The sequence below is a fragment of the Botrytis sinoallii genome (assembly GCF_014898435.1).
Source record: "Botrytis sinoallii strain Bc 23 chromosome Unknown BSIN_027, whole genome shotgun sequence".
Lineage (NCBI taxonomy): Eukaryota > Fungi > Ascomycota > Leotiomycetes > Helotiales > Sclerotiniaceae > Botrytis > Botrytis sinoallii.
Window position 1 is genome coordinate 511,721 of NW_024066054.1, and position 26,179 is coordinate 537,899.

The 26,179-nt window shown below is 42.7% G+C and overlaps 7 protein-coding genes across 7 annotated transcripts; 5 read left to right on the plus strand and 2 right to left on the minus strand.

Annotated features, from left to right (window-relative positions):
- Window positions 1-4: 4 nt before the first annotated feature.
- Window positions 5-7,908, plus strand: EAF02_010785 (uncharacterized protein; the record flags this gene model as incomplete). Its single annotated transcript, XM_038906833.1, has 5 exons — window positions 5-628; window positions 812-2,244; window positions 2,337-6,859; window positions 6,919-7,290; window positions 7,346-7,908. The coding sequence occupies 5 exons, from the start codon at window positions 5-7 to the stop codon at window positions 7,906-7,908; spliced, it is 7,515 nt and encodes a 2,504-aa protein (XP_038753381.1).
- A 3,822-nt stretch (window positions 7,909-11,730) lies between these two features.
- EAF02_010786 (uncharacterized protein) lies at window positions 11,731-13,525 on the plus strand (the record flags this gene model as incomplete). The annotated part of the gene is made up of 4 exons (XM_038906834.1): window positions 11,731-12,042; window positions 12,099-12,622; window positions 12,673-12,916; window positions 12,971-13,525. The coding sequence occupies 4 exons, from the start codon at window positions 11,731-11,733 to the stop codon at window positions 13,523-13,525; spliced, it is 1,635 nt and encodes a 544-aa protein (XP_038753382.1).
- A 2,710-nt stretch (window positions 13,526-16,235) lies between these two features.
- On the plus strand, window positions 16,236-18,001 carry EAF02_010787 (uncharacterized protein; the record flags this gene model as incomplete). The annotated part of the gene is made up of 2 exons (XM_038906835.1): window positions 16,236-16,413; window positions 16,518-18,001. 2 exons carry the CDS (start codon window positions 16,236-16,238, stop codon window positions 17,999-18,001), a joined length of 1,662 nt encoding a protein of 553 aa, XP_038753383.1.
- A 3,013-nt stretch (window positions 18,002-21,014) lies between these two features.
- On the plus strand, window positions 21,015-21,337 carry EAF02_010788 (uncharacterized protein; the record flags this gene model as incomplete). The annotated part of the gene is made up of 2 exons (XM_038906836.1): window positions 21,015-21,089; window positions 21,188-21,337. 2 exons carry the CDS (start codon window positions 21,015-21,017, stop codon window positions 21,335-21,337), a joined length of 225 nt encoding a protein of 74 aa, XP_038753384.1.
- A 362-nt stretch (window positions 21,338-21,699) lies between these two features.
- Window positions 21,700-22,053, minus strand: EAF02_010789 (uncharacterized protein; the record flags this gene model as incomplete). Its single annotated transcript, XM_038906837.1, has 1 exon — window positions 21,700-22,053. The coding sequence occupies one exon, from the start codon at window positions 22,051-22,053 to the stop codon at window positions 21,700-21,702; it is 354 nt and encodes a 117-aa protein (XP_038753385.1).
- A 1,026-nt stretch (window positions 22,054-23,079) lies between these two features.
- Window positions 23,080-24,806, plus strand: EAF02_010790 (uncharacterized protein; the record flags this gene model as incomplete). The annotated part of the gene is made up of 5 exons (XM_038906838.1): window positions 23,080-23,087; window positions 23,137-23,293; window positions 23,480-23,539; window positions 23,688-24,439; window positions 24,554-24,806. 5 exons carry the CDS (start codon window positions 23,080-23,082, stop codon window positions 24,804-24,806), a joined length of 1,230 nt encoding a protein of 409 aa, XP_038753386.1.
- A 151-nt stretch (window positions 24,807-24,957) lies between these two features.
- Window positions 24,958-25,437, minus strand: EAF02_010791 (uncharacterized protein; the record flags this gene model as incomplete). The annotated part of the gene is made up of 3 exons (XM_038906839.1): window positions 24,958-25,100; window positions 25,197-25,320; window positions 25,381-25,437. The coding sequence occupies 3 exons, from the start codon at window positions 25,435-25,437 to the stop codon at window positions 24,958-24,960; spliced, it is 324 nt and encodes a 107-aa protein (XP_038753387.1).
- Between the last annotated feature and the right edge of the window lie 742 nt (window positions 25,438-26,179).

Here is a 26,179-nt window from a genome sequence, read left to right on the forward strand (position 1 = left end):
GAGCATGAATCTTCAACATTCAACGCTAGTCTTTGGGCCACAGACGAATTCCTTTGACGCGGCCCATCTCTCCGCAGTTAGAAACTCTTTAGTCTCTAACAAACGCCTAAAGCCATTTTACAAGGCCATTGCGGGGCTTTCCGACTTCTTGCCAACACTACTCGCTCATGATTCTTCTCTGCAGAAACTACCTGCAGTAGAATACTGCACCTTCCTGATTCGATGGCTTGAGAACGGTTCATCAGCAGGAGAGCCAATGAATCAGGATTTACCGAACATGGTTTGCACGCCCCTCACGGTCATCATCCACGTTGTGCAGTTTTTCAATTATCTCGAGACCCACTATGGGCCTATTCACGCATATGATAATTTCCTTGCATCTGCGACTCCGGCCCAGGGGTTCTGTATCGGGTTTCTGACCGCAGCCGCTGTGACTTGTGCTTCGGATGAGGACACTTTGGTCAAACTGTGCTCAAATGCCTTGCGACTTGCTCTTTGCATAGGTGCTTATGTTGATCTAGACCAGTCGAATGCGGGGGATGGTCTGACAACGGCTGTCATGGTTTCTTGGAGTGAGAAGAATAAACCCGTTTGCGATGTTTATGAGTTCTTGAAGGATTTTCCAGAAGTAAGTCGTCTTTCAAGCGCACAATTATGTGGCGAGTGTCACAAAGCCACATTGATACCGTGAAATTCTCCACGTGAAATTCTCGGGGTCACCTAAGGTTGTATGCTAATTTCTGGTGGCTGTGCTTAGGCTTATATTTCTGTTATCTCCGACAAAACCAAAATCACGATAACACTTCCCCAGAAACTTCGTGATTCCATATCAAAAGCCTTGCTCGATCAAGGGTATAGTGTAATACCATTGGTTGTCTTTGGTCGTTTTCATTCATCTGTTCAGACAAATGCCTGTCAGAAAGTCATTCAACTATGTGCATCAACGGAATCTTTACAATTCCCCCAAGCAGAAAGTCTTCGGACCGCTTTGAGAACAGATGAGGATGGACAAGAAATACGTGAAGGACCACTTCATGAAATAGCGCTGGTTTCATTGCTTTCAAGGCAATCGAAATGGTATGCGACCATTGCAAACACAGTTGCTCAATTGGATGCAAGTCAAAAGAGGCATGTACTTCAAGTAGGGTTTGTCGATTGCATTCCAAGTCGGCTTGTTCGTGAATTTAACCTCAAAGTCGTAAAGCTTAGCAAGTTCCTTCCCAATGATGGATCCCATACCACTGCCACTCCTTTACAAGAAGCCATTTTGCAATCTTGTCCATCAAAAGAGCATGTCTATCCCAAACACTCAATTGCAGTGGTTGGGTACTCATGCAAATTTCCTGGAGCAAATTCGCCCGAAGAGTTTTGGGATATCTTGACTGAAGGCAAGTCATTACTTCGAACGATACCAAATGGCAGATTCCCTACCGAATGTCTGAGGAGGTCTTCGAAACAGCCATTCTATGGCAATTTCGTGGATGATATTGATGCATTTGATCATAGGTTTTTCCAGAAATCTCCTCGAGAAGCGGCGTCCATGGATCCACAACAAAGATTCTTACTTGAATGTTCCTATAACGCTCTCTCATCCAGTGGATATTTTGGCCGGCAATCGATGTCTAAAAGCAAAGGAGGCAATGAGCGAAATGATGTTGGATGTTTTTTCGGAGTTTGCGGTTCCGACTACAACGATAATATTGCTTCACATCCATCAAATGCATTCTCATCTTTGGGTAGTTTACGAGCATTTCTCAGTGGAAAAGTCAGTCATTTCTTTGGTTTTACAGGGCCTTCAGTGATCTACGACACAGCTTGCTCTTCTTCAGCTGTTGCAATCGACGCCGCATGTAAATCTCTGCAGGCTGGAGACTGTTCATCGGCTCTGGCAGGAGGTGTTTCCCTATACACTAGTCCTTACTTTTACGAAAACTTGGGGGCAGCGTCATTCTTGAGTCCGACCGGCGCTACAAAGCCGTTCGATGCGGGAGCCGATGGATATTGTAGAGGAGAAGGTGTAGGAATCGTTGTTTTGAAACGATTGGAGAATGCGATCGCAGACGGCGACCCTATATTAGGAGTTATTGCTGGATCTGCTGTTAATCAGAGTATGAATTCAACGAGTATTACGGTGCCAAATTTGGAATCTCAGTCGATGTTGTTCGAAAAGGTTGCGGCACTTGCAGGCTCCAGTCCATCGGAATTTACATATGTCGAAGCTCATGGGACAGGAACCCCTATCGGGTAGGTTTATTTCTTCTTCTTCAATAATCTTGGAAGTCCATATCTTCTACAATATTGCTAGGCTTGATGATTCAGGAGCTGACTCAATGCAGAGATCCAATAGAAATAAATGCAATCCGCAAAGTATTTGGCGGGGCACACCGATCTATACCATTACATGTAGCATCGGTGAAAGGTAATATTGGTCATCTGGAAGGCGCCTCGGGTGTTGCGTCATTGATTAAGGTCCTTCTAATGATGAAGCACAAATCGATACCAAAACAAGCGAACCATTTGTCTTTAAACCCCAAGATAAGAGCTTTGGAACCAGACAAGATGAAAATCCCGCTCCAGACAACACCATGGGAAGCTGATCTCCGTATCGCCAGCATCAACAACTACGGTGCATCTGGGAGCAATGCATCTATAGCCGTGGTTGAACCACCGTCCCAAGTTCTCGAGTCTCGTCATATTAACGGCCCAGAGAGTTCGCCTATGGCAGCTAAATATCCTATCAGAGTATCTGCAAATTCTGCTGGAAGTTTGGCGGCCTATTGCGATCGTCTGAAAACCCAAGTTTCCCAACTCTGTCAAAACTCTATTGCTTTGCGTGATCTTTCTTATGGTCTAGCAGAAACTCAGAATTGGAATTTCTCCAATGTTTTCATGGCGGCAGTCTCAGACCTTAGCGAACTAGACAATGCGCTGATAAACAGTGCGGAAGGCTACTTCACCACCCCCCAGAAAGTCAAGCCAGTAATATTGTGCTTCGGTGGACAAACAAGTGCTACAGCTTCCGTGGATCGGAATCTATACAATCAATCGACACTCTTCAGTCGTCATATTAATGATTGCGATGAGGTTCTGCGGTCCTTGGGAAAGAAATCCATATTCCCTAGCATCTTCGACTCCAGTCCTGATTCTAGCACAGTCAATCTTCACTCCAAATTGTTTGTCCTGCAATATAGCGCTGCTAAGACGTGGCTAGATTCCGGTATCCAAGTTAGCTCGATGATCGGCCACAGTTTTGGACAATTGACAGCGTTTACAGTTGCAGGATCTCTCTCTCTGGAAGATGGATTGAAGCTTGTTGTTGGTCGTGCCGAATTGGTTGAGAGGTTGTGGGGCCATGATAATGGTTCTATGCTAGCTGTCGAAACAGATCAAGATACTCTGGATAAGCTTGTTGACTTGACGAGAAAGAAAGGGCCCGCATTTGAAGTCGAAGTTGCTTGTTACAACGGCGCGACAAGCTTTGTATTGGTCGGTACCCATCTCGCCATTGCGAAGGTCGAAGAAACCCTTAAGAACAACGCAGTGGAGTTTTCGTCACTCAAAGCAAGGAAATTGGATGTTACCCACGGGTATCACTCCTCATTAACCGATGTTATTTTACCTGAGTACATGGAAATTGTGAAAGGTTTAAAGTTCAGCGAACCCAAGATTCACGTTGAAACATGCTCTGAAAATGAAGCATGGTTAATTCCTAGTCCCGAGCTGGTAGTTGAACACACGAGAACAGGAGTCTACTTTGGCAATGCAGTTGAGCGTATCAATCAAAAATTTGGTCCTTGCACATGGCTAGATGTTGGTTCTGGATCAGCCATCACCAAAATGGCTAGGAGAGCACTCAAGTCGGGAACATCTACTGTTCAATTGCATCAGTTCTTGGATATCAAACTAGACAACGAAAGAGTCATAGATCAATTGGCCAATACGACACTTGAACTTTGGAAAGCTGGGAGTAAAGCCCACTTTTGGCTTCATCATCGCTGCGAGAAAGATAGCTACAAAAGAATTGATTTGCCTCCTTATCAATTTGAGAAGGCACGTCATTGGTTGGAATGGAAAGAGCTTCAGACCGCCGCGCCTCTACCGTCAACACCAAAAGAATCTTCTATTAAACGGCCGAATTCCATGCTATCATTTGTGAAATTCCATGACAAAGATAGGAGTCATGCTGAGTTTCGTATTAATGTACACGAGCAAGGATACCAAAAATGTATCACCGGTCATGCAGTTCTTGGGCAACCACTTTGTCCTACCCCTCTCTACATGGAACTTGCATCCTCTGCGATTATGATTCTTGAAAACTACAAGTTACATCAAGACACACCTATAGTTCCTCGAATACAAGACCTTGAGATCAAAGCCCCCTTGGGCAAAGCACTTGATAAATCAGTGGCCTTGAATCTCAGATCAGATGGCGAGTCTTGGCTATTCGAGTTTTCAAGTCAGAGTCCGAAAACAAAGAGAAATTCATCTCAGCCAGTGATACATGCTACTGGTAAGATAGTGCTGCGAGATCGTTTCCCACTAAGCACTTCACGAACGGAAAGATTAATACCACAAACTCGCCTCACGACTATTCAATCAGATTCCAAGGCGAGAAGCCTTCAAGGAACGCAGATATACGACAGGTTTTCTCGGGCAGTAACATATTCCGAAATGTATAAAGGTGTAAGGGATGTCCATGCAAGGGAGCACGAGATTGTCGGAAAGATTGTACTACCAAAAGAGAGTCAGCTCTCAGGCTTAGGACGCAAGACTGTAATTGACTCAATCGCGTTGGACAACTTCATTCAAATAGCCGGTCTCCACGTCAATTGTCTTATTCCCATCAATGACAATGAAGTCAATGTCTGCGTAAAGATATCTGATCTTGAATTTCATAAAGAATTGGATACGTCAGATAGTCAATCCGGATGGATGGTCTTTTCAACCTATTCGAAAACTGGATCAAGAGAAGTAGAGAATGATATCTATGTCTTCGACTCACAAAGTCATAAGCTGGTTTTAACAATTTTTGGCGCCATTTTCATGCGAGTTAATATCAATTTTTTGACCAAGACACTATCTAAAGCAAATTCTCGCAGTACTATTGCCATTAATGAACCTCAGATCACATTTAATGATTTTGAGGTAGAAAAATTGACAGTCTCGACAACTATGGAAGATGAAGGCTACACTACGACAATTCACTCCGAGGAAGAAGATAACGAAGAAATATCACCACTACTAGCAGGTCCCAATCCAATTTCCCGGCTGGAGAAATTATTGATCGAGCACTTAGATCTCCCCGAGGGTAGTGTGAGGCCAGAAATGAATCTGGTAGATGAAGGACTAGATTCTTTGTTAGCTATCGAGCTTGGTAACGATATCGGCAAAATGTTCGGTGTCAGAAATATCGCACTGGATGAATTTCAAACTTTTGGAGAGCTTTGTATTGCTGTATTTGGAAAAAATACAAAGCCTGTCAAGACGCATATCAAAAATAAGAATATTGATGCCAATGCTCTCACTTCTAGTCTGAAGAAGATCGAGGAGCATTTTTTCATTGAGAAATCTGCAAGCGAAACCCTGGTGCCGGACGATCCATCTTTCCTAAAAGGATCGCAGTTGGTATTTGAAAAAGTTCGCCGTGAGTTCGACACGTTTGCGAAAGAGACAGGTTTCAATGGCTTTTGGGAGAATGTTTATCCCTCGCAAAAGAAGCTCGTCCTATCTTATGTTGTGGAGGCCTTTGTCAAGCTCGGGTGTCTCATTCCCTCGTTAATTGCCGGTGAGGTTCTCCCGTCGATCGAATTCCTACCAAAACATCAGAAATTGGTGTCGCAGTTGTACAATATATTGGAAGATGGCAACTTGATAAAGAGTGGTGAAGGAAGATTTCTGCGAACGAATGTTCCGGTCGATACCCCTTCATCTTCTAAATTGTATCAGGAAATTTTGGTAGAAGCGCCACTCTTTCACCTTGAACACCGTGTTCTCCACATCACCGGCTCCAATCTTGCAGACTGTCTTACAGGTAAAGCAGATCCCGTACAGCTCCTCTTTGGGAAAAGAGAAAACAAAGCGCTCTTGGAAGAATGGTACGCCACCGCTCCAGCTCCAGCGGCCATCACAGCCCACCTCACGCACTTTCTTCACCAAGCTCTGTCCGCCCATTCCGGAATCGTTAAAATTCTTGAAATCGGCGGAGGAACTGGAGGAACAACAAAACACATGATAGATTTTCTCACTTCCAATAACATTCCCTTCGAATACACATTCTCCGACATCTCCCCCATGTTCGTTAATGCCGCCAAGAAAAGGTTTGCCGAATATCCAAACGTCACCGTTACAACTTTAGATATCGAAAAGCCAGTCTCTGAAAATATGCAGAAAAAGTTTCACATAGTGTTATCAACAAACTGTATCCATGCAACCAAAAACATCTCCAATTCTACAGCACATATTCGCGATATGCTCCTGCCCAACGGCTTTTGTTCACTAGTCGAATTCACCCGTAATATGTTTTGGTTTGATTTGGTGTTTGGACTATTAGATGGCTGGTGGTTTTTCGAAGACGGACGATCCCACGTTTTGGCCGATGAATGGTTTTGGGAATCGAGTATGAAAACAGCTGGATTTGGACATGTTTCGTGGACACACAATTCTAGTGCTGAATCGCGGACTGTCAGGATTATTACAGGGTTTCTTGAGGCTCCCGAGAGTACGAGCGTTGTTCCCAAGAGACAGAGGGAAAGTTTCAAGTATGAAAAGCTAGAGTATAAGATGGTTGGAGAATGTCGACTTTTTGCGGATGTTTATTATGATTCTTGTACTGCGAATAATGAAATTGAGAGACCTGTTGGTAAGTGCTACACAGAATGATAAATATGACGGTTAGAATAGCATGCTGACAGATTTCAGCACTTATGATCCATGGTGGAGGTCATACCTTATACAGCCGAAAAGATATAAATCCAAAGCACATTCGACTGCTTCAAGACAAGGGATTTATCCCAGTCAGCATTGACTATCGGTTTATACCCGAGGTATCACTCCGCGAAGGAGCCATGTCCGATGTTTGTGATGCACTAGCATGGGCCCGAAATACTTTACCATCCATCGTTCTAAAAAATTGCCCTCAGCAAAGGGTAGACGGTAGTAGAGTAGTTGTACTTGGATGGTCCACCGGCGGTACACTCGCCATGTCCAGCGCCTTTACATCTCTCGAACAAGGGACTCAACCACCCGAAGCTATTTTAGCGTTTTACTGTCCCACAAATTATGACGATGAATGTAAGTTTATCTTCGGTTTCCCAAGACGTATAACTGTTCTAATTTTTTGAACTAGGGTGGAAAACTCCCATTTTCCCAAAAATGTCCATCTCCGATCCATCCACACCTTATAATCTTCTCGAGGGCGTACAGAATACTCCCGTAACAAGTTATACGCCCACAACCAGCACTGGTGCTTCGACTCAATTGTTCTCTCTACAGGATCCGCGCACCCGCTTTATTTTACATATGAACTGGCGCGCGCAAGCATTACCGATCTTAATCAACGGCCTCCCATCGCTTTCCACCTCTCACACAATCTCTTCCTCTCCCTCCACCTCCTACGACAACCTCCCCATGCCCTCACCCAGCCAAATCGCCCGCATATCACCTTACTCATACATCGTCTCTTCACACTACAAGACCCCCACATTCTTGATTCATGGTACAGAAGACGATTTAATTCCTTGGCAACAAAGCCAGAAAACGTATGAGGCGCTAAAAGAAAGGGGGGTTGAGGCAGGCATTGAGGTTCTGGAGGGATCAGGACATCTCTTTGATTTGACTAGGGATAGAGGTGGCGATGAGGGGGTAAGAGCGGTAGAGAGAGGAATGGAGTTTTTGAAGAGATTCGTGTAAGGGTTTTAAATGGGATAAGGGGGCGTATTGAGAGGAAGCCTGGGGGCTGGAACTGAATGAATTAAAATAAATTTGGTGGCGGTGTTGTTTGTTTTTGATAGTGACCGCAGGCGGTCTGACTTTGATGACTTGATTTAGCTGCTGTTAATTTCCTAATTGTACATATCGAATACTATCTTCCATCCATAATAAATGGTTCTCTATACCGTCGGCCATATAGATCAATTGTCTCATTTTGCGTTTTTCGACTTTTCGACTTTTCGACTCTTCGACTTTTTCATTTTCTTTATTCTTTTTGAAACTTTTAAATGTTAATATTTATTTGATCTATCGAATTAATTAGAAAAAGATTGAAAAGATTGAAAAGATTGAAAAAATTGAAAAAATTGAAAAAATTGAAAAAATTGAAAAAATTGAAAAAATTGAAAAATTGAAAAATTGAAAAAATTGAAAAATTGAAAAAATTGAAAAAATTGAAAAAATTGAAAAATTGAAAAAATTGAAAAAATTGAAGAAAAGTGAAAAAATAAAAGTAAAATAAGTAATTTATATATATCTATTTTTTCAATTTTTTCAATAATAATTTTATTATATTAAATATAATCTTTTTTTATTTAATTAAAGAAATCTTAATAATATTTATATTATAAATTAAATTAAATAAATATTAATATTAAAAAGAAAGTCGAAAAATCGAAAAATGAAAATGAGACAATTCATCTATATAGCCGACGGTATCTCTACCTTTTATGATCAAATATTCACGTATATTTTAAAACTCCTAAGCGTTACTCAAAGGATTGCCAGACTTTCTAAAATCAAGAAGACGCAGACTTTAAAATAATTCAAACTGTACCGTCGTGATATCATCGCCAGTGAGAGTATAAGCATAACACCATGGTAATTCTTTCAGATTCTTTGACAAAAGATGCTGTCTGGGTGATAAGTGTTTACACCTATTGTTCGATCACTCATTGAGGAGCAGCTTCAATAAGTATCCAGCTATTTTAGATATTATGCCTTGATATTACCATCGATGGAGACCTAGGTAGTGTAAGGCTGAAAAGGCAGTTGAGATGAACCAATATACTTACCTGTCAATACCTACAAGACTGGTTACTAATGAATACCGAGCAATCTGATTGAATACTCGTAGAGCACCTTGGCTCAGATTTCGGACATTCGGATATGCAACGAAAATTAACTACTCCGAGATTCATTTCAGTACCCACTCCGCTGTCCACTCATGCTATCTTCAAGTTTGAGATGTTAAATGAATTTTGCTGTACAGTACGGTATGGGATGAGAGCGGGATGATAAGAGAGATCTTGGATAGACAATCACCCAGAATGTAACTTCGAAGTGGCAGAAGAAGAGACAAGGTCGTAATCCTAATTAGATCCAAATTCGCTTGTCATGAGCTAAGGAACGCCAACTATTTCCACACTCACGCTTTGAGAGCTCAGAACTAAATCCACGTGAACTTCACGTGACTATAATTGTCTAGAATCGATCCTGTGAAAATCTGTACGAAGTACCTCACATCGTGGAGAATAAAGAGCTAGTAAAAGTTTTGAATAAAATACCTGGTAAGAAGAAGAGAGAAGCTCCGGATTATAAATAGATTCGTTTCGCGCATAGTACTCTCATGCAAAGTTGGTATCGCATCCGACCAACGAAGAATAGAACATGGAATTGCAGCCTATTGATAGAGATATCTTCCGAGATGAGGTAGGCGTCCCATGGCAATGTTATTGAATAGAGTTTGTTACCATGAGCGGACATTGATACCATTGACAGAATGTTTTAGACACCTGCCAAACTTCAGAGTCCAAAATCGTTCAATGATCCGCGAAATTGAGTTTAGTAATTCAATAGATAAATATTTTCGTATCCAAGTCGACAAGGAATTCTATCAATCGTCAAGATTATATTATCAGGGAGAGATATGCCCATTCGAGTATGTTGAACCTTGGTTAAATAGAATCTAAAGTAATGTCTCACTTGCCCTATCTATGCCAGGAGGGTTTGTAGATAGCGATATCAGTATCAATATTACGCCCCTGAGCAGTCCCATAATGGGGGTGTTATCTGTACGGAGTACACGCCAGCCAGCCTGGTGTCAATGCTCTAGTACCTGGGGACACGTGGAAATACTCCAGATATGGTAGTGTAAGGCTAGATCCGTTTGCAATTAGGGGAAGTGAATGAAGAATTTCCTAGATATGGATTGAATATCAGAGATCTATCTGAGGAGTCTCAAATGTTTCTTTGAAATTCCGAAGCTGTGAAGGCTCAATGCGAGGAATCACCGAAAGATTCTGTCTGTTACTATAATTGTTATGCACAATGTAAAATGTCCTCTTTTCTCTCCCCTCTCGTTCTGATCCACTACCGGGATGCCTATTCCAGTAATACTCATCGTGATAAGAATAACTCCGCATGTAGGTATTCACAATACTGGAGTAAAATGATAATGCCAACCTTACAATGGGGTGCTCCAGTGTGAAAACTAATCTGGTGTGGATTGATCTTGCAGTTTCCAAGACGCGGTAATGAGGACAAGAATCACAAGACTCGCCAGAGAAATCAAGAAAAAGAAGCTCAGAAACAAGAGATTAGACCAAGTTTCAAAAATATGAGGAAAATGTACAAGGGACGAAATTTTGATGGGGACGAAAGCACGTTAGTCGCTTCTCGTACTGTAATTGCCTTATTACGGGTGGTTGGAACATGGTTGACACTTGACAGAGAGAGAGAAAGGTAGACGGACAAACTAAATCTGAGTAGATGGAAAATCAAGAGCAGAAGCTGCACAGCCAATGAAACACATGCTTTGACATATCAGGAATTCCACTGTGAACCCCACCGCAATTCCATTGTAACATCACCTCCACACCACTGTAACTACAACTAAAATCTTATCCATGGGGATATCCAGTTATTCCCAACGTCAGATATGGCAAAAATGTTAATTGAGTTTGCAAAAGATTCTATTGACTCTAATTCCCATGGAGATGTTCATTATTCCATTCGATTTTCCCATCCTGATTCGGTTATTGCCCTCTAGCAGTTTGTGGGAACCTACTCGTATCCCGCCTTTGCCCCCTTCATTTGACTTCACATCCTTTCATCCTAAGGCGAATGTTCAAACCATCGAACTCTAGAAGCCAAGCAGAATGCTAGCTATTCTCCAAAATCTACCTGGTACAACTTATCCGTCGTTTATAAATTATGATATACAAGGGGAGTCCCTCACGGCACCACCGAGATATGTCCATTTCAGCCTATCTCTGTGCTTTCATTCTCACATACCTTGATTCTCATGCAAGATGATGCACTCGTCTCCATTCATTCCCACTCTAACCTCAAAAATCGCCCGACCGACCACCGTCCCCATGTCGACTCGCGCTTACTTTCTTACTGACTTGCTAAAAACCCTAGCAATCACTGGTGCTTCGTAAGGAATCATGTCTTTCCAACTCTACCGCAGCCCAGAAATAAGATCAGTATTTTTGCACTGTTACGTAAATTGAAGTCGCTGAGTATTTTGCTAACATTCGCCGCCTGTTTTGGAACTAAAGATCTTTTGAGTTTTGCCAAGACCCATTAATTCTGCCATCCATGGGTCAAGTATTTGGAACACGGCAAACGCTCATATATTTTTATTGTTTCTAATCTTTATATATCTGGAGAGTTTCCCCTCCTTTTTTTGACTTTCCTCCAGATTTCGGTATTCACTCATTATCTCAATTGGCCCGAATCTGGTTTGATAGACGCTGAAATATCCAACCATAATTACGATAGACTACAAAGGTCACTATGGCGGACTACAAAGGCACTTCCTCTGGTGGAGTGTTCGAACAGAATGCCAATCAAGGAGATTTACATAAAAGAAACGTCGTCGGTATGGAGGAAGGTCCTGATGCTGATGCGCAACTCGCTGCTGAGTTTGGATACAAACCTGTATTCAAGAGAGAATTCGGATACCTCTCGACTTTCTCCTTCGCCGTCTCTATCAGTGGATTGTTTGCTACTACCATGACCACTTTCTCCTACCCAATTATGTCTGGTGGATCTGCCGCGGCTGTATGGTGTTGGGCAATTTCTGGTGCTGGTTGCATGTGTATTGCTGTAAGTTCACGGCAACCATATTTTTTTTGATTAACGTCTTGCTCATTTGATATTAGCTTTCTGTCGCTGAGCTGGTCTCTGCATATCCTACCTCCGGCGGTCTATACTTTTCAATTTCACGACTCACACCAACAGAATGGGTACCATCTATTAGTTGGGTTACTGGTTGGTTGAATCTTCTTGGACAGGTTGCTGGTGTTGCCTCTTCCCAATACGGTGCATCTCAAATGCTGTTAGCGGCCGTCTCCATTGGAAAAGATTTCGACTATACGATAAACGCAAACACAACGGTCGGTGTAATGGCCGGTTTGATGGTTCTCACTGGATTGGTTAACTCACTGTCTACCTATTGGATGGAAAAGATGACAAAGAGCTATGTTATCTTCCACGTTCTCGTTTTGGTATCGTGCTGTATTGCTCTTTTGGTCAAAACCCCGAACAAACATGATGCCACCTATGTTTTTACCAATGTTGAATCAACCTCCGGTTGGACCCCTGTCGGATGGAGTTTTCTCTTCGGGTTTCTCTCCGTTTCCTGGACCATGACCGATTACGATGCTACTGCTCATATCACTGAAGAGTAAGTAATCTAACGCTTTCTTGGACCATTTGGGCTAATCAATCTATTAGAATCTCCGAACCAGAGAAGAAAGCACCCTGGGCTATCTCTATGGCTATGCTTTTCACTTATATTGCTGGATTTCTTTTCAACATCGTACTTTGTTTCTGCATGGGTGACCCGGCCGAAATCCTTGGCACAAGCATCGGCCAGCCAGTCGCCCAACTTTTCTACAACAGTCTAGGAAAGGCAGGTGGTATCTTCTACACCGTTTGCGGATTCATCATTCTCGAATTTGTTTGCTTTACTGCTATGGTACGTTATGAATCCCCCTTACCTTTGGCAAAAATGGGCTGACACTGAATCTAGCAATCATTGGCCCGAACTGTTTTTGCTTTCTCCCGTGATAAGCTGGTACCATTTTCCAAAGTTTGGACAAAAATCTTACCCATTACTGGAACGCCCATCGCAGCCGTCTGGATTTCTGTCGCCCTCTGCATTGCTATCAACCTTATCGGTCTTGGATCCTACACTGCTATTTCTGGAGTCTTCAATGTTTGCGCCATTGCTTTAGATTGGAGTTATTGTATTCCAATTGCGTGCAAACTTTTCTTTGGCAAATTTGAGCCAGGTCCATGGCATATGGGTAAATTCAGTACTGCCGTAAATGCATGGGCCTGTATCTGGACTCTTTTTGTCAGTATCATCTTCATTCTCCCGACCGAACGACCAGTGACTGCCCTCAACATGAACTACGCTATCGCCTTCCTAGGATTGATCCTAGGCTTCTCTACCATCTATTGGTATGTTTCTGGCAAGAAGTTCTACACCGGTCCTGTCATCGAGGCCGCCGACGAAGACTCCCTACGAAATTCGTTGGACCGCGACTCGAGACAGGAGAAGGTGGAGAACCAGAAGTCATAAACCTGAGGTTTGGGTTATGATTATATTTCTAGAGATCATGATTGATGATTTGATGCGATTCCGATGCGACGTGTCTGCCATTGCGACTTTTTTGATCGAGGGGAAAAGGGATAACAAAAAAGCCATTGCGACTTGTCATGTTGATGTGCGGTGCAGGAGGATTTTTTTTCACTAAGATACCATTTCATTTCCCATTGCGACACACACCTATTGCGCCTTCTAAAAGTTACTGCGCCTTTAAATGAACTATAATACAAATACAAGAAAAAACATATGCAGAACAACCCAAAGCGCACCGAGGCTCCGTTTCTGGCGGAAACGATTCATTTTGATCTGATTCGATCTGACAGATATTGACTTTGACGTAAATGAGGTCACGTGAAGATAAACAGCTGCCAAGTTGATAACATTAGCCGAGGTCTGGTTTTTTGCCCCTTCATCGATGAGAGCGAAGCAAATTGTATGCTCAGCAGCGGTCGTTCCTGTTACCTTACCCGCATAATTGCTTTGCCATTGTCAACGGTGTGTTGAATGGATCTTGATCAAAAGCAATTCAAACAACGGTCCACTCGAAACCAACGGTTCTTGGTGAGAAAGGTTCAAATGAACAATAATTTTTCCTGAGCAAGAACATTGTTCCGAAAATAAACTGGGGAACTTAAGGGTCGATTGGTTAATGATATCCGCTCGTAAACCCACTTTTGTCGGGATTGAGAGATTGAGTCAAGGTGTGGGTTTGGATTTGATATTATGAGTCTGTTTTTGATTGGGATGTGAGGTTGGATTTGCATGTGTGCTGGGAATTACAGAGTAGGTATGGTGTAGTGGGAAAGAGTAGTGGATGGGAAGTGGAGCAAGAGGTACGACTTATGTGCATTAAGCTTTGGGGAAGAGAATGGATTTTGTGCAGGCAATGTATAGGCGATGAATGACGGGGATCTAGGGACGATATTGTAGGTAGGTGAAGATGATGGCAAATTGCTACTTAGGTCGATGACGGATGTGGTTACTGGGAATTACACTGAGTAGTCTGGCAAATGGGGGACAGGGAGAAAGAAATTGGGAGGGAAAGAACAAGAAATAAGAGAAGAAAGGGGTGAGAGATGAATTAGTCTAGATGACTGATGGGGGTTGACAGGAACATGATGGCGACAATGAATTCAACTTTTCTGCATCAAGATCGTCTGCACGTTCAAGGATCTTTTTAAGACTACCAGTTTTTGTTTAGGATAGGCTGTATTTTGATGCTTCAAAATCCCTCGGTTTGAGAAGCCTCGTGCTAATGTTTAGCAAAATCTTGTAGCATGTGTCTCTGAAGATGTACAGCAAATCTATAATTGCCATTGCCATACACTAGGGGATGCGCCGCTCACCGGCAGACATATTTTAGAATTACTTTTTCGACAGTTGAAACCCCACTATTAAAATTTGCAGAGGCTCTAGGTAAAAAAGCGTTAAGGCGAAAATCTTAGCCCACTTGATGGTTTATGCAAACCGTGATAAACATCAGATTATTTGATCAACGCACAGTATCGGATATTAAAGGCATAGGATTATACATGTGATTCATTCCCTTGTTAATTCAGCGGGTTTATTATAATTTACATGCACTTGGAACTGCATCGTTCCTAGCATATAAAAAACATGATGTGAGATTTATCGGAAGCGGTGGTCGGAAAATGTTTAGATGGACCCTGACTTGGCACACGGCTTCGTTTGCCGATGTTGTCATTGTCTTGAAGATTTTAGAAGTTTATATCAAAATGACTGGTAACTATTCTGTTCTTAGAATTGATACTCGAATAAAAGTATAGATACGTTGTGATTTGCTCGTGTTTGGTAACTTTAAACCATGAAATACAAGGAAATCCGCCAGTTTTGCATGTCGAAAAAAGTTAACTCGTTGACTTTTCATGAAGTTCGCCAACGTGCTAACTCGGTTTAGTTAAGTCTCCTCGGTAAGCGGCTGCAAAAATTTTCATTTTCAGCAAAGTGATGCGCATTCTCGATTTTGAAATTTATACATCAGCTCACAGGCCAAGTATTGGCCCTCTTTAAAATCAGATTATCAATAGAATTGGATTTCTCGGGGTCAATCGGTTTGAGTCGTTTGACAGAGTAGTATTATGTTGGGGTTAAAAGGCTACCAGTCAGAAGGGCAGGACTTATCTTCCCTTGATGGATTATTCAATCTTGATGGGGATATTGGGGCCAGATGCTAGGACATGACGCTAGCTCGCACAAATTTCTTTGACAGACTAGAATTTGCTATATGGATGACTCTTCCCTTCTTATGTCAACAGTTCTCTTCCTTTGATTTCATGCATGCACTCTTTCTTGTTATTATTTTTGAAATTTGTTGTACATTGGCGTGAGAATTGACCTCTATCATTTAGGATCTTTAGAGTTGGTGATTGGAAGTGCATAGTGGTGAACATTTGTGGGATAGGATAGGAGAGGAGTGAAGAGTTTCAAGGAACAGTCTGTCACTGTAGCCTTTCGACGTAGTTTGAAATCGTCGAGGTTTTCAGTTTCAGTCTTTTACTGTTGAGTCTTTGCACAGCGTCCCAGGGCCGGTTTCGAGACGGTACGCACAGCAGTAGCTGCAGGAAGGTATCTCGGTGAGAGAAGGACAACGCAGCTTGGAATTTGGAGGAAGATATTACGTTTGGAAACCTCGAAAAGTTGCGCACGCGCATTTTCTGTCAACATGGCTCCACATATGGAGATGGACTCGATTCAGGCCACAAATAAGGCCGCGGGAGATGACAAAAAAGATTCGGCTTCGGGTCATTCGTCGCAGGATCCAGAGAAGGCTATCCAGGTGGGCAGTGGGCCGGAGTTGCAGAGGAAGCTAAAGAGTAGACATTTACAGATGATTGCTATTGGTTCGTTACCTCTATGGACTATCACATCTTTTCATCTTCACTCATCACAAGATGGTTGATGAAGGGTATTGGAACAGAATGAAGATACTAATAATGTATACTAGGTGGAACAATCGGCACAGGTCTCTTCATAGGATCCGGATCCGCCATTGCTGAATCCGGTCCAGCAGGTGCTCTCATCGCATATGCATTTGTCGGTACCCTCATATACAGCGTCATGATGTCCTTGGGAGAAATGGCAACCTTCATACCCATTCCCGGAGCATTCACCCTCTACGCAGCACGATTCATCGATCCTTCGCTTGGATTTGCCATGGGATGGATTTATTGGTTCTCTTGGGCAACCACTTACGCTCTTGAACTCACAGCCACAGGTCTCATTATCCAATACTGGGCGCCCCAACTCAACGTCGGCATCTTTATCTCTGTCTTCTTCGTCGTCATCTCTGGCGTCAATTTTCTCCCTGTCAGCTTTTTCGGCGAAATCGAATTTTGGTTTTCACTCATCAAGGTCATCACCGTGCTCGGTTTCCTCATTTTTGGTATCTGTATCGATGCCGGAGCAGGTCAACAAGGCTATCTCGGATTCCACACCTGGGGCAATCCAGGTGCATTCGCTCCCTACCTCATCAATCCCGAGAACCCCGTTTCCAAATTCGTCGGATTTTGGGCTGTCCTTATCCAAGCCGGATTTTCTTACCAAGGAACCGAACTCGTCGGAATCGCAGCTGGAGAAACCGAAAACCCCAGAAAGAACGTCCCGGCCGCTATTCGCAAGACATTTTTCCGAATTCTCTTTTTCTTCGTCGGAACAATTTTCTTTATCGGTCTCTTGATTCCATACGATAACCCAGATTTATTATCCGGGAGCTCAGATGCATCCGCTAGTCCTTTCGTTATTGCCGCCAAACTAGCTGGTGTCAAGACACTTCCCGGGCTCATCAATGCCGTGCTCCTCTTCGTCGTCCTCAGCGCCGCGAATTCTAACGTCTATTCTGGTTCTCGTATCTTGGTTGGTCTCGCAGAAGGAAATTGCGCGCCTAAATGTTTCTTGAAGACAACTAGAGGTGGAGTTCCCTATTATGCCGTCGCATTTACATCTATTTTTGGTCTTCTGGCTTTCCTGAATGAGAGTTCTGGAGGCAGTGACGCATTTGTTTGGATCCAAAATATCTCTGCCGTTGCTGGATTCATTAGTTGGGCTTGCATTTGCGGATGTCATATTGCTTTTATGAAGGCACTTGCAGCCCGGGGTATCAGTCGCGATCGTTTACCTTATAAGTCGATGTGGCAACCGTGGTTTGCGTGGTATGGTTTAGTATTTACGGTGTTGATTATTTTTACCCAAGGATTCACAGCTTTTATTCCTGGATTCCAGGTCAGAGAGTTCTTTGTGGCGTATATCAGTTTGATATTATTCACGATTGCTTATTTTGGGCATAAGATTATCTGTAAGACTAGAATCGTGGGAAGTTTGGAGGCGGATTTGGATACCGGTTGTCTGGGACTTGAGGATGAGGGGGTCATTGATTGGGAGGCAGAGGAGCATATGACTTTCAAGGAGAGGATTGTTGATTTCTTTTGTTAGGAGGCGCAGATGGGATGGTCAGGACCGAGATCGGATGGAGGTAGAAGGAGGTATTTGAATTCCTCCTTCTGGAATTCCTCTAATGATTTGACGGTCGTGGGCATTGTATCTGGAGCTTTTCTAACAACAGTTACGAAGCAGCTTTGTTTTTGAAATGATTGTTATGAGAATTGGATTGATGGGGGCGTTATGATGAATGGGAATGACTTCGGAAGATGAGATGAAACTTTAATATTATGGAGATAATTTAGATGATTAGGTAGAAAATATGAATTCCTTACTCTAACTTGGTTGATCTTCATCAGACTGGAGAGGTGAAATATGATGTGCTGATCTGTATAGTTGTCGCACGCTTGAAATGCTGCGACATGTTGACTTGGGGGTGATCATAGAGATGGAGGCGAGAATCAAAATAGAGATGAGACAAAGATTTTGAGAATTAGAGGATGGGCTAAATCAGGATAGGTTGTTCGGGGAAAAGTCAAGATTAGATATGAAGTTGTTTTGCGGTGCAATGAAATCGCATGATAATCTTTCTAGAATAATGACTCAAGTTAATGCCAGCTGCGAGCTATCTATGTGTACCTCGGTAGGTAGGTATAGTGATGGTTCTCTCGAAAATTACAAAAAATAAAAGGCCTTATATACTCTTCCACTCTACTTCAGATCTCAACTCAAGCAATGTGAAAAGTAATTCATCTCCTCACCTGAGATAGCAGAAGCCCTCGACTACATTCTTGTATGGAATTGAAACTTGAATGTAAAGGAGTCATTTCCATGCCTTGAAATACACCTATTATCTCTCATTCACCATTCTGTTAGCTGATTCCAGTCAACCAATTATATATCATAAAAAGTTTTGTTGCATATCTGAAAAATAAAGAAATTGAAAACGAAAATTATATTCCATTGTATAGAAATTATGAGCCAACCTTGCCTTGGCTTGGACATGAAGATACCGACCCGCTGGAGTCCGTTCTGACGATCTAAGCCGGTGACTTTCTAAACTCATTAATTCGATCACCATCTGATTGACTGGCATCGCAGAAACTTCCTTCTTGAGACGTGCGGATAGGCTCGAGATGGGGAAGGTTGAAAAGTTTATTGAAGGGGAATGACCACTTCGCTAGCCTAGGTCGTCGCTTCAATAAGCCATAAAAGTCATCCGCACTACATTCAAACTCTACTTCCAATACCTAGGTTTTCAATACTTTTACAATTCAAGGTTTTCTTGGATGTCTTAACTTGACTACTTGATGGAAAGTTCTCTCTCTCTCTAGACTTGGAAAGATGAGTTGAGTTTCGAACTGTGAATTTTCCAGGGTTAGACAGACAGCAGATTTGCCGCTACGTTCTAGACTCATTTGTTGTGCATCACTCTTGTGAATTGAAAGATTTTAATTCTTAAACATTCGGAAAAATAGAGTTTATGCTGAACGATGAAGCTTTCATGAGGTCTTGATTGAGTTTAGTCTTGTCAAAAGTCAAGATGTCTTGGTCATGCGTAGTATGACATCTTATTGACTTACAATTCACGTGATACATAGCCAATCAATTTCAGTCTTCGAGTCTTGTTGCATTTCTCTAATTGAATTGCTTGACAAGTACCTTCCTGATTCAATTACAGAGGTGTGACCTGTTCACGGTGGGGGGCAACCATGTTGCTCCTATCAAACTACAAACTTAGAATTGATAAACCCCTACTTCTTTACACCAAAAGTTTCATTGCATATCCGAAATGGCATTCTTCTTGGTAATGCATTTCATAGCTAGTTTCTCTCAACAGCTGCACAATCAACAAAGAGAACAGTGATCGTCGAAGCTCTATTTCCTAGTATTGATAGGATTCGGTTAGAGAGTCGTGAGCCCTGTTGCTGTATGCGTGAATAGCCTGTGCGGAGGTTTCCGAATAAGATCAACACTCTCGCGACGCGGCGGAGAACAAATCTTACATTTTCAAAAAATTCTACCTTTAAGCTCTTGCCACGAGTGGCAGCCTGCGAGAGTGCTTTGGAGTCCCTGGTTGCTCTCGACAATACATCCAAGCATGATAAAGCTACCTATGCCAAGTACCACCCCACAGAATAACTCTCTTAGAATCGATGCGACTACATACTATGTATCACTCCCTTCACTTCCTTTCTCCACTTTCACGATGACGGTATACGCCAAACAAGAATGTAGAAATCGACCACCAGCGCGTACGAGTAAACAATCGTTCTACCATTTGCATGCATAACATGCGACGCCCCCCTATTATTATCATCTCAGGGGTTATAGCGACCGGACGCTGTTCTACACATACATATTTTCAATACACATAAGCAAAGAAGGACATTTGGAAGAGTTGTGTGCGACTAACGGACATGAACTCGACTCCGTTCTTTGTGTGATATCAGCTAGACACACTTGGATGTCCGATTACCGTAAAAATGGGAAAGAGCGACACGACTTTGAACGTGACACATGTGGTTCACTGCGGAACGCAGCAATTGATTGAATATTCGAGCTGTGTATAGAACGGTAAACTTATTATTACGAGAAGCTACAATTGTATAGCACGACTAGGTCACCAGTTCTAGCATCTCCTCCGACGACAATGAGATATTCGCTATTCACTTATACGGATACGAATATGCTCTATCCTTCGGTCACTGCAGCACTAGTACGAGATGTCTTGTTCATACGGGAATACGATGGAAATTTCGCATTGAAAATGGAACGTTCATCGATAGTTCAACATGCAATGCCCATCGAATTGGTTCTGCCGCCTGTTACCTGTACAATCATATTACATTGCATTTGATATATGCGGAGGTTTGCATGGGAGATTGGGGTTAGTAAGAGTGCATAATGCGGTGGAAATTTGTTCGGTGAGTAGTTTGGGGATGTCGGACGGACGTTGCATATGGTGCCATGTGCGATGTGCGACTTGGGATGTTGTGATACGATAATGATCTGCGGCGTGGGGATATTGTTCTTTGTATATCGGGTTTCGGGTCGGAGAAGGAATATGGGGAAAACTCGGACTACAGTCTTGATCTGGAATGGAGAAAGATGGATCGATGGCCCGAAGAAGGGAAAAGAGGTAGGTCTTGTTTGCGGCAGGCATTGCAAGGGCAGAGTCTAAGTTATGACCAGGAATTACAGTAAGTCTAGATCGGGTCTTTCTTTTTTCTTTTCAAGGTAGGAGGAGCATTGCCACATGATATTTATTCTTTCACGTACGTCTTGTGTGCGCCTTCTGCGAGAACCGTGTTTGAGAGCAATGTTTCTCACGGAAAGCTTTGTGGCATGGGACTGGCCATCGGCCAGGAAAAGGAAGCTGGAGCATAGCAATTATTACTATCTCTCATAAGTTGCAAAGTTCAAGTCCACGTTAAAATGCAATCAAAATCTATAATAACAGTCCTCTCTATCCACATTGTCGCTGAGTTGCGTAGTCGCACATATTCTCGCTGACAAACTTCTATGATGTCCTTTTCCAAAATATGAACAAGCCCAAAGCATTCGCGTTATGCCCGGCGCTGAAACTCCTCTATGATGCTCCATCTCAAAATTCAAGTCCGGCTCCCCAACAGCTTCCTTATTTCCCATACAGAAAAGAATTTCGTAACCACAACGAATTTCTTCTCGTCCAAGCAAGGAATTAGTACACTCATCATCACAGCCTCCCTCATTGAACCCAAATTGGCACCTCAATGGCCTTTCCCACATGTAGTCGCCTTCCCGGTACTATATCTCGTCTTATGCGCCCCACAACCACAAGAACTGCGCGCAAACATCCGATACGCATAGCCAGCAACCAAAACACATACAAAAAGAATCAGGAGTGAAGGAGGCCCTGATAGATGTGAACCGATAGGTTGCATTGGTGCACCAGATGGAACAGCAGGAATCGCTAAATATTGTTTCTGTGGCCGAGCAGGAGTATAGGGGACATAGGGGTGTGTTTCGTGGAGAGTCGCTTCGAAGAATGGGTTTTCGTGGTAGGACATCTCGTTTGAAAATAGCGGGAAGGGAGATTTTTTCGGAGGAGGAAGAGGAGGCATGCTGAAGGGTTGTTTGATATCGGATGTTTGTTGGTAGTAAATTATATGGTGAAGTAAGATGAGGGGTATTTGATGACTTGGTGGGGTTTATTGATGTTTTTGTTGTATGGAATGCTTTGGCTTGGGTCAAAGATGTTTCTAATTCATGTTCTTGTTTCTTCCAGATGCTTCGTTCCTGCCTTATGCTTTTGAGGGCGTTTGGAAAGTATGGACTGGTTCTCCTTGTGTGGTATGCCATGGTATGCAATTAGGTTCACTTAACTACATCTGCCACTACTTTCGTTGCAATCGAGGTCAAAGATTGGTCTTTTATGGTGACAGATAGCCATTTGATCAATTAGATGTTCAAGATTTTTAACAATCGACATGAATCTTGAGGAACCTCGGAGTGCTGTTTGAATTCTGTAAGGGATATTTGAATCGGGTAGGTATAGGTGGATAGAGGTGGGTATGGGATTTTCTGAGCTCTTTTGGTTCGAAATCGAGAAGCAAAAGCGCAATGGAAGAATTGAAGAAATTAAGCAAATCAACACGATGATATTGGAGTGTAGAGTAAGTGTGATTGTATAGTTGTAATTTAGGACCATATCATGTATACTCTCCCTGATGCACATCACGCCATTCATTATATTCACTGTGCGCAATAGGATACTCACCATACTCACCTCCCAAATTTGTCTTAGCGAATTGTCATTTTCAAACGGCGTGGGGAAAATTGCCATGTGCATTGCCATCTATACCATTCTTTATTTTTACACACCATGTTCAAACGACAGGGTAATATGCACCTCAGAGCCTCCCTTGTCTCATCTGCACCTCTCATTGGTGCTGATGCGCCAGCGCGTATAACGCCTTTTTGGGCCGGATATCCGTTATTGAGGGGCAGCTTACCTGGAAATCCTATATTTGAGTTTTCCCTGATGGTTTTCCCAGTTCAGTGGTATTATTATCTTTTGTGTTTTCTAAGATTTCATTCTGCCTTTATCTCAGAACTTCAAGAATAGGGATCAATAATTGGAGTGAAATATGCCTTCGTGTGTACCTCTCCTAGGGTCTGAATAGCTGGTACTAATAAAATGGTAGCGAAATAGCGAAATCGAATTTGAAAGTCCTGATAGTAGGAGGAGGAATTGTGGGATTGACACTTGCTCAAGGGTGCAGGGAGAATGGGATTGACTTTGAGGTTGTGGAGAAGGATGAGCATGGGAAGAGAGCTCAAGGGTGGGCGATTACTTTGCATGTGAGTTTGAAGAGAAATGGGGACAAGAAGGGATTGGCAGTAAATGAGGTAGTGATTGTGGTAATGTTGATGAGATCATTGATGGGATCATTGATTGATGAGCGGTGCTTCAAATCATGGGTGGGGAGCAGGCAAGACAGTTGGAAGGGTGTGAAGGGACAGCTTGCTAACCAGACAATAATATAGTGGTGCTTGAGAAGCTTGGAAAGGACGATCGGGGAGAAATTATCCGAGTTGATACCTACGGTAAGAGTTTCCTGGCACGAAGTTTGGAGATTGTGAGAGCTTTCGTGATGAGTCGGAAGTCGCGAGATGCAATTATCTCAAGAAAGCCACGTGTTAACAAATTGCCAACATAAAATGATCCGACGACTAATGTGTCTGAACACAACAGGCAGCCGTTGATCCAACCCTCAACGACGACGATGGGAATTTTCTATTCCTCAACGCCCGTACAGCCTCACCCCGCTACAAAATCCCACCAAGCAAGCTCCGTCGACGTTTGGATCGACAAAAAATCCGCAATGTACTCGCTACCGATCTCGATATCCATGAAGGGAAAGGTCTTACATCAATTGCCCCAGCCTCAGATTCTGATCTCGTGACTGCACAATTTTCAGACGGGACAACAAGCAATGCCACCTTAATTGTAGGTGCTGATGGAAATAATAGTGTGACGCGAAAATGCTTGTTCAATGGATCAGATGCAGCCAACTTGACGAAATTGCCTGTTTATTGTATTGGAGTCGTGAGGCCATTTACGGAAGAACAAATTTCATCTGTAAGAGCTATCGATCCATTGTTATTCCAAGGGCTAGACCCGGAAACTGGAAGTTATATGTGGTTTAGTTTGCAAGAGATAGTTCCCAAGGACGATGGAAGTAAGAGCTACAAAGGGTTGATAGTTTTTTCTTGGTTAATCAGAGATGAGGTTGCGGATGCGATGCCGAAGACTGATGCTGAGAGAGTGGCGTATATGAAGAAGAGAACGGAAGGGTTTGCAGAACCATTGAGGGGTATTGTCACGGGTATTCCGGAGGATATTACGACGACTCCGTTGAGATTGAGTGACTTTCCGACGAAAGAATGGGATAATTGGGGTGGAAAGGTGACATTGGTGGGCGATGCGGCGCATGCTATGACGATGTAAGTTGCGTTTAGATTTCTTGATCTCTTGATCTTGCCCTTGCCATCATATGATTTCGAAATTCGGGTGGCAATTGATGCACGGAAATTGGTAGAAATTGACATGATAAATAGGTATCGAGGCGAAGGGGCCAACCACGGGATTTTGGATGCAGCTCTCTTAGTCGATCAATTGAAAAAGGTCAAAGCTGGTGAAATTACACAAAAAGAAGCAATTGATGCATACGAAGCGGAGATGAGACCAAGAACCCATGAGGCAGTCTTGAAGAGTAGACAAGCTGCACTGGATGCTCATGATTGGGATGTGTTGACTGAGAATTCTCCTGTGATTGGGGGCAGATTTGCTCCTAAAACTGCTTTTGTTTGATCAGAAATGGAACGGGATTGAAGAGTTAGATAGATGAACAAATTAAGATAGATGCATGTTTAGACATAGATTTAGACGCATAGTATGAGTATGATATGGTACAATATGTTCTGAATTGCGGGATTTTGTACAATAATTCGAGATCCCACATCTAGCGACTAGCAAATCCAACAAATGGCTGAATCTTTTTGATGTCGATTGGTGCACCCACAAGTCCCTCCTCAGACAAAAGCTTTCCAAATTCACTGGCGTAGGATGCACCCATATGAGCAGCTACTGCGGCTTCGTCTTCAACTAGTTGTTGTTAGCATGTGTAATTCCATACGAGCGATTTATACATTCATGGCTGAAGATGAGCAAGCGGAAGATAGTGGAGCGAGAGGAACATACAGATTTCTTGGAGAACGAAGACATTTCCCTTTTCACCATCGTATTGTTCGAATGCTTGGTACTTATGAGTTGCCTGCTCATTCTTCTCAACTTTGTTTACGAAGTCTGTGAGGGTTTCTCGGAGCTGGAAAAGGTATGTTAGCTCGGGTTGGTATTAGTGGAAGGAGAATATTGAGGCACATACACGAGCCTCCTTTCCCGGTGCGGGAGTAAGAGTTACTAAGAAGTGAATTGGTGCCATTATGTATATGTCAAGATTTATTCAAATATGAGGCTCTTGAAGATTTGAAAAAAGTAAATAAAGGAAACGTTGGAGAAATAGTTGAAGTCCAAAACTCTCCATTTAACAGCTCGGAGACCGAGGTCATTCTTTGGTAACTTATCTGACTTACTAATAATTAATGAGCTTGATTGATTGATAATTTGACAATAAATTCAATTGTGAAACAGTAAAACCTCACTATCCCTCGAATGCGGGCTCGCGGGCAAATGGCGCCCAATGTTGTTCGTACATGAAGCTATTAATAGTATTAAGGGTCCTCCAGCTGTATAAAGATAACCTTATCTCTTGATGAGGATATCTTTCTATTTCTGGCTCCAAACGATTTTAGGTTTAAAATTGATTTATATCCTCTTTATAAGGATGTCCTTATATTTCGAGGCCCGAGGATTATGTGTATCTATATTAAAGTAGAAGAAATCTTAGAACTGTGACCTGATCGGAATTAACCCACAAAAACCGGGCGGTATCCTTATGGAGAGGTTTTGCACCTACAGATCCATTCTATACTTTGCTCCGCAACGATTGGTAATGAGCGTCGGTGGAGCCCCAGAATCGGTGGCTCAAATTCGGTCTTGACAAAGATTTCAAGATTCGTAGATGATGCCAACATGACTTCATATCGAATGCATTCACCGGCCACTCCCGCAACGACAATGCATTGAGTCGAGGCAGTGGACTTTGTCGCTCAAAAAGGAGCTTC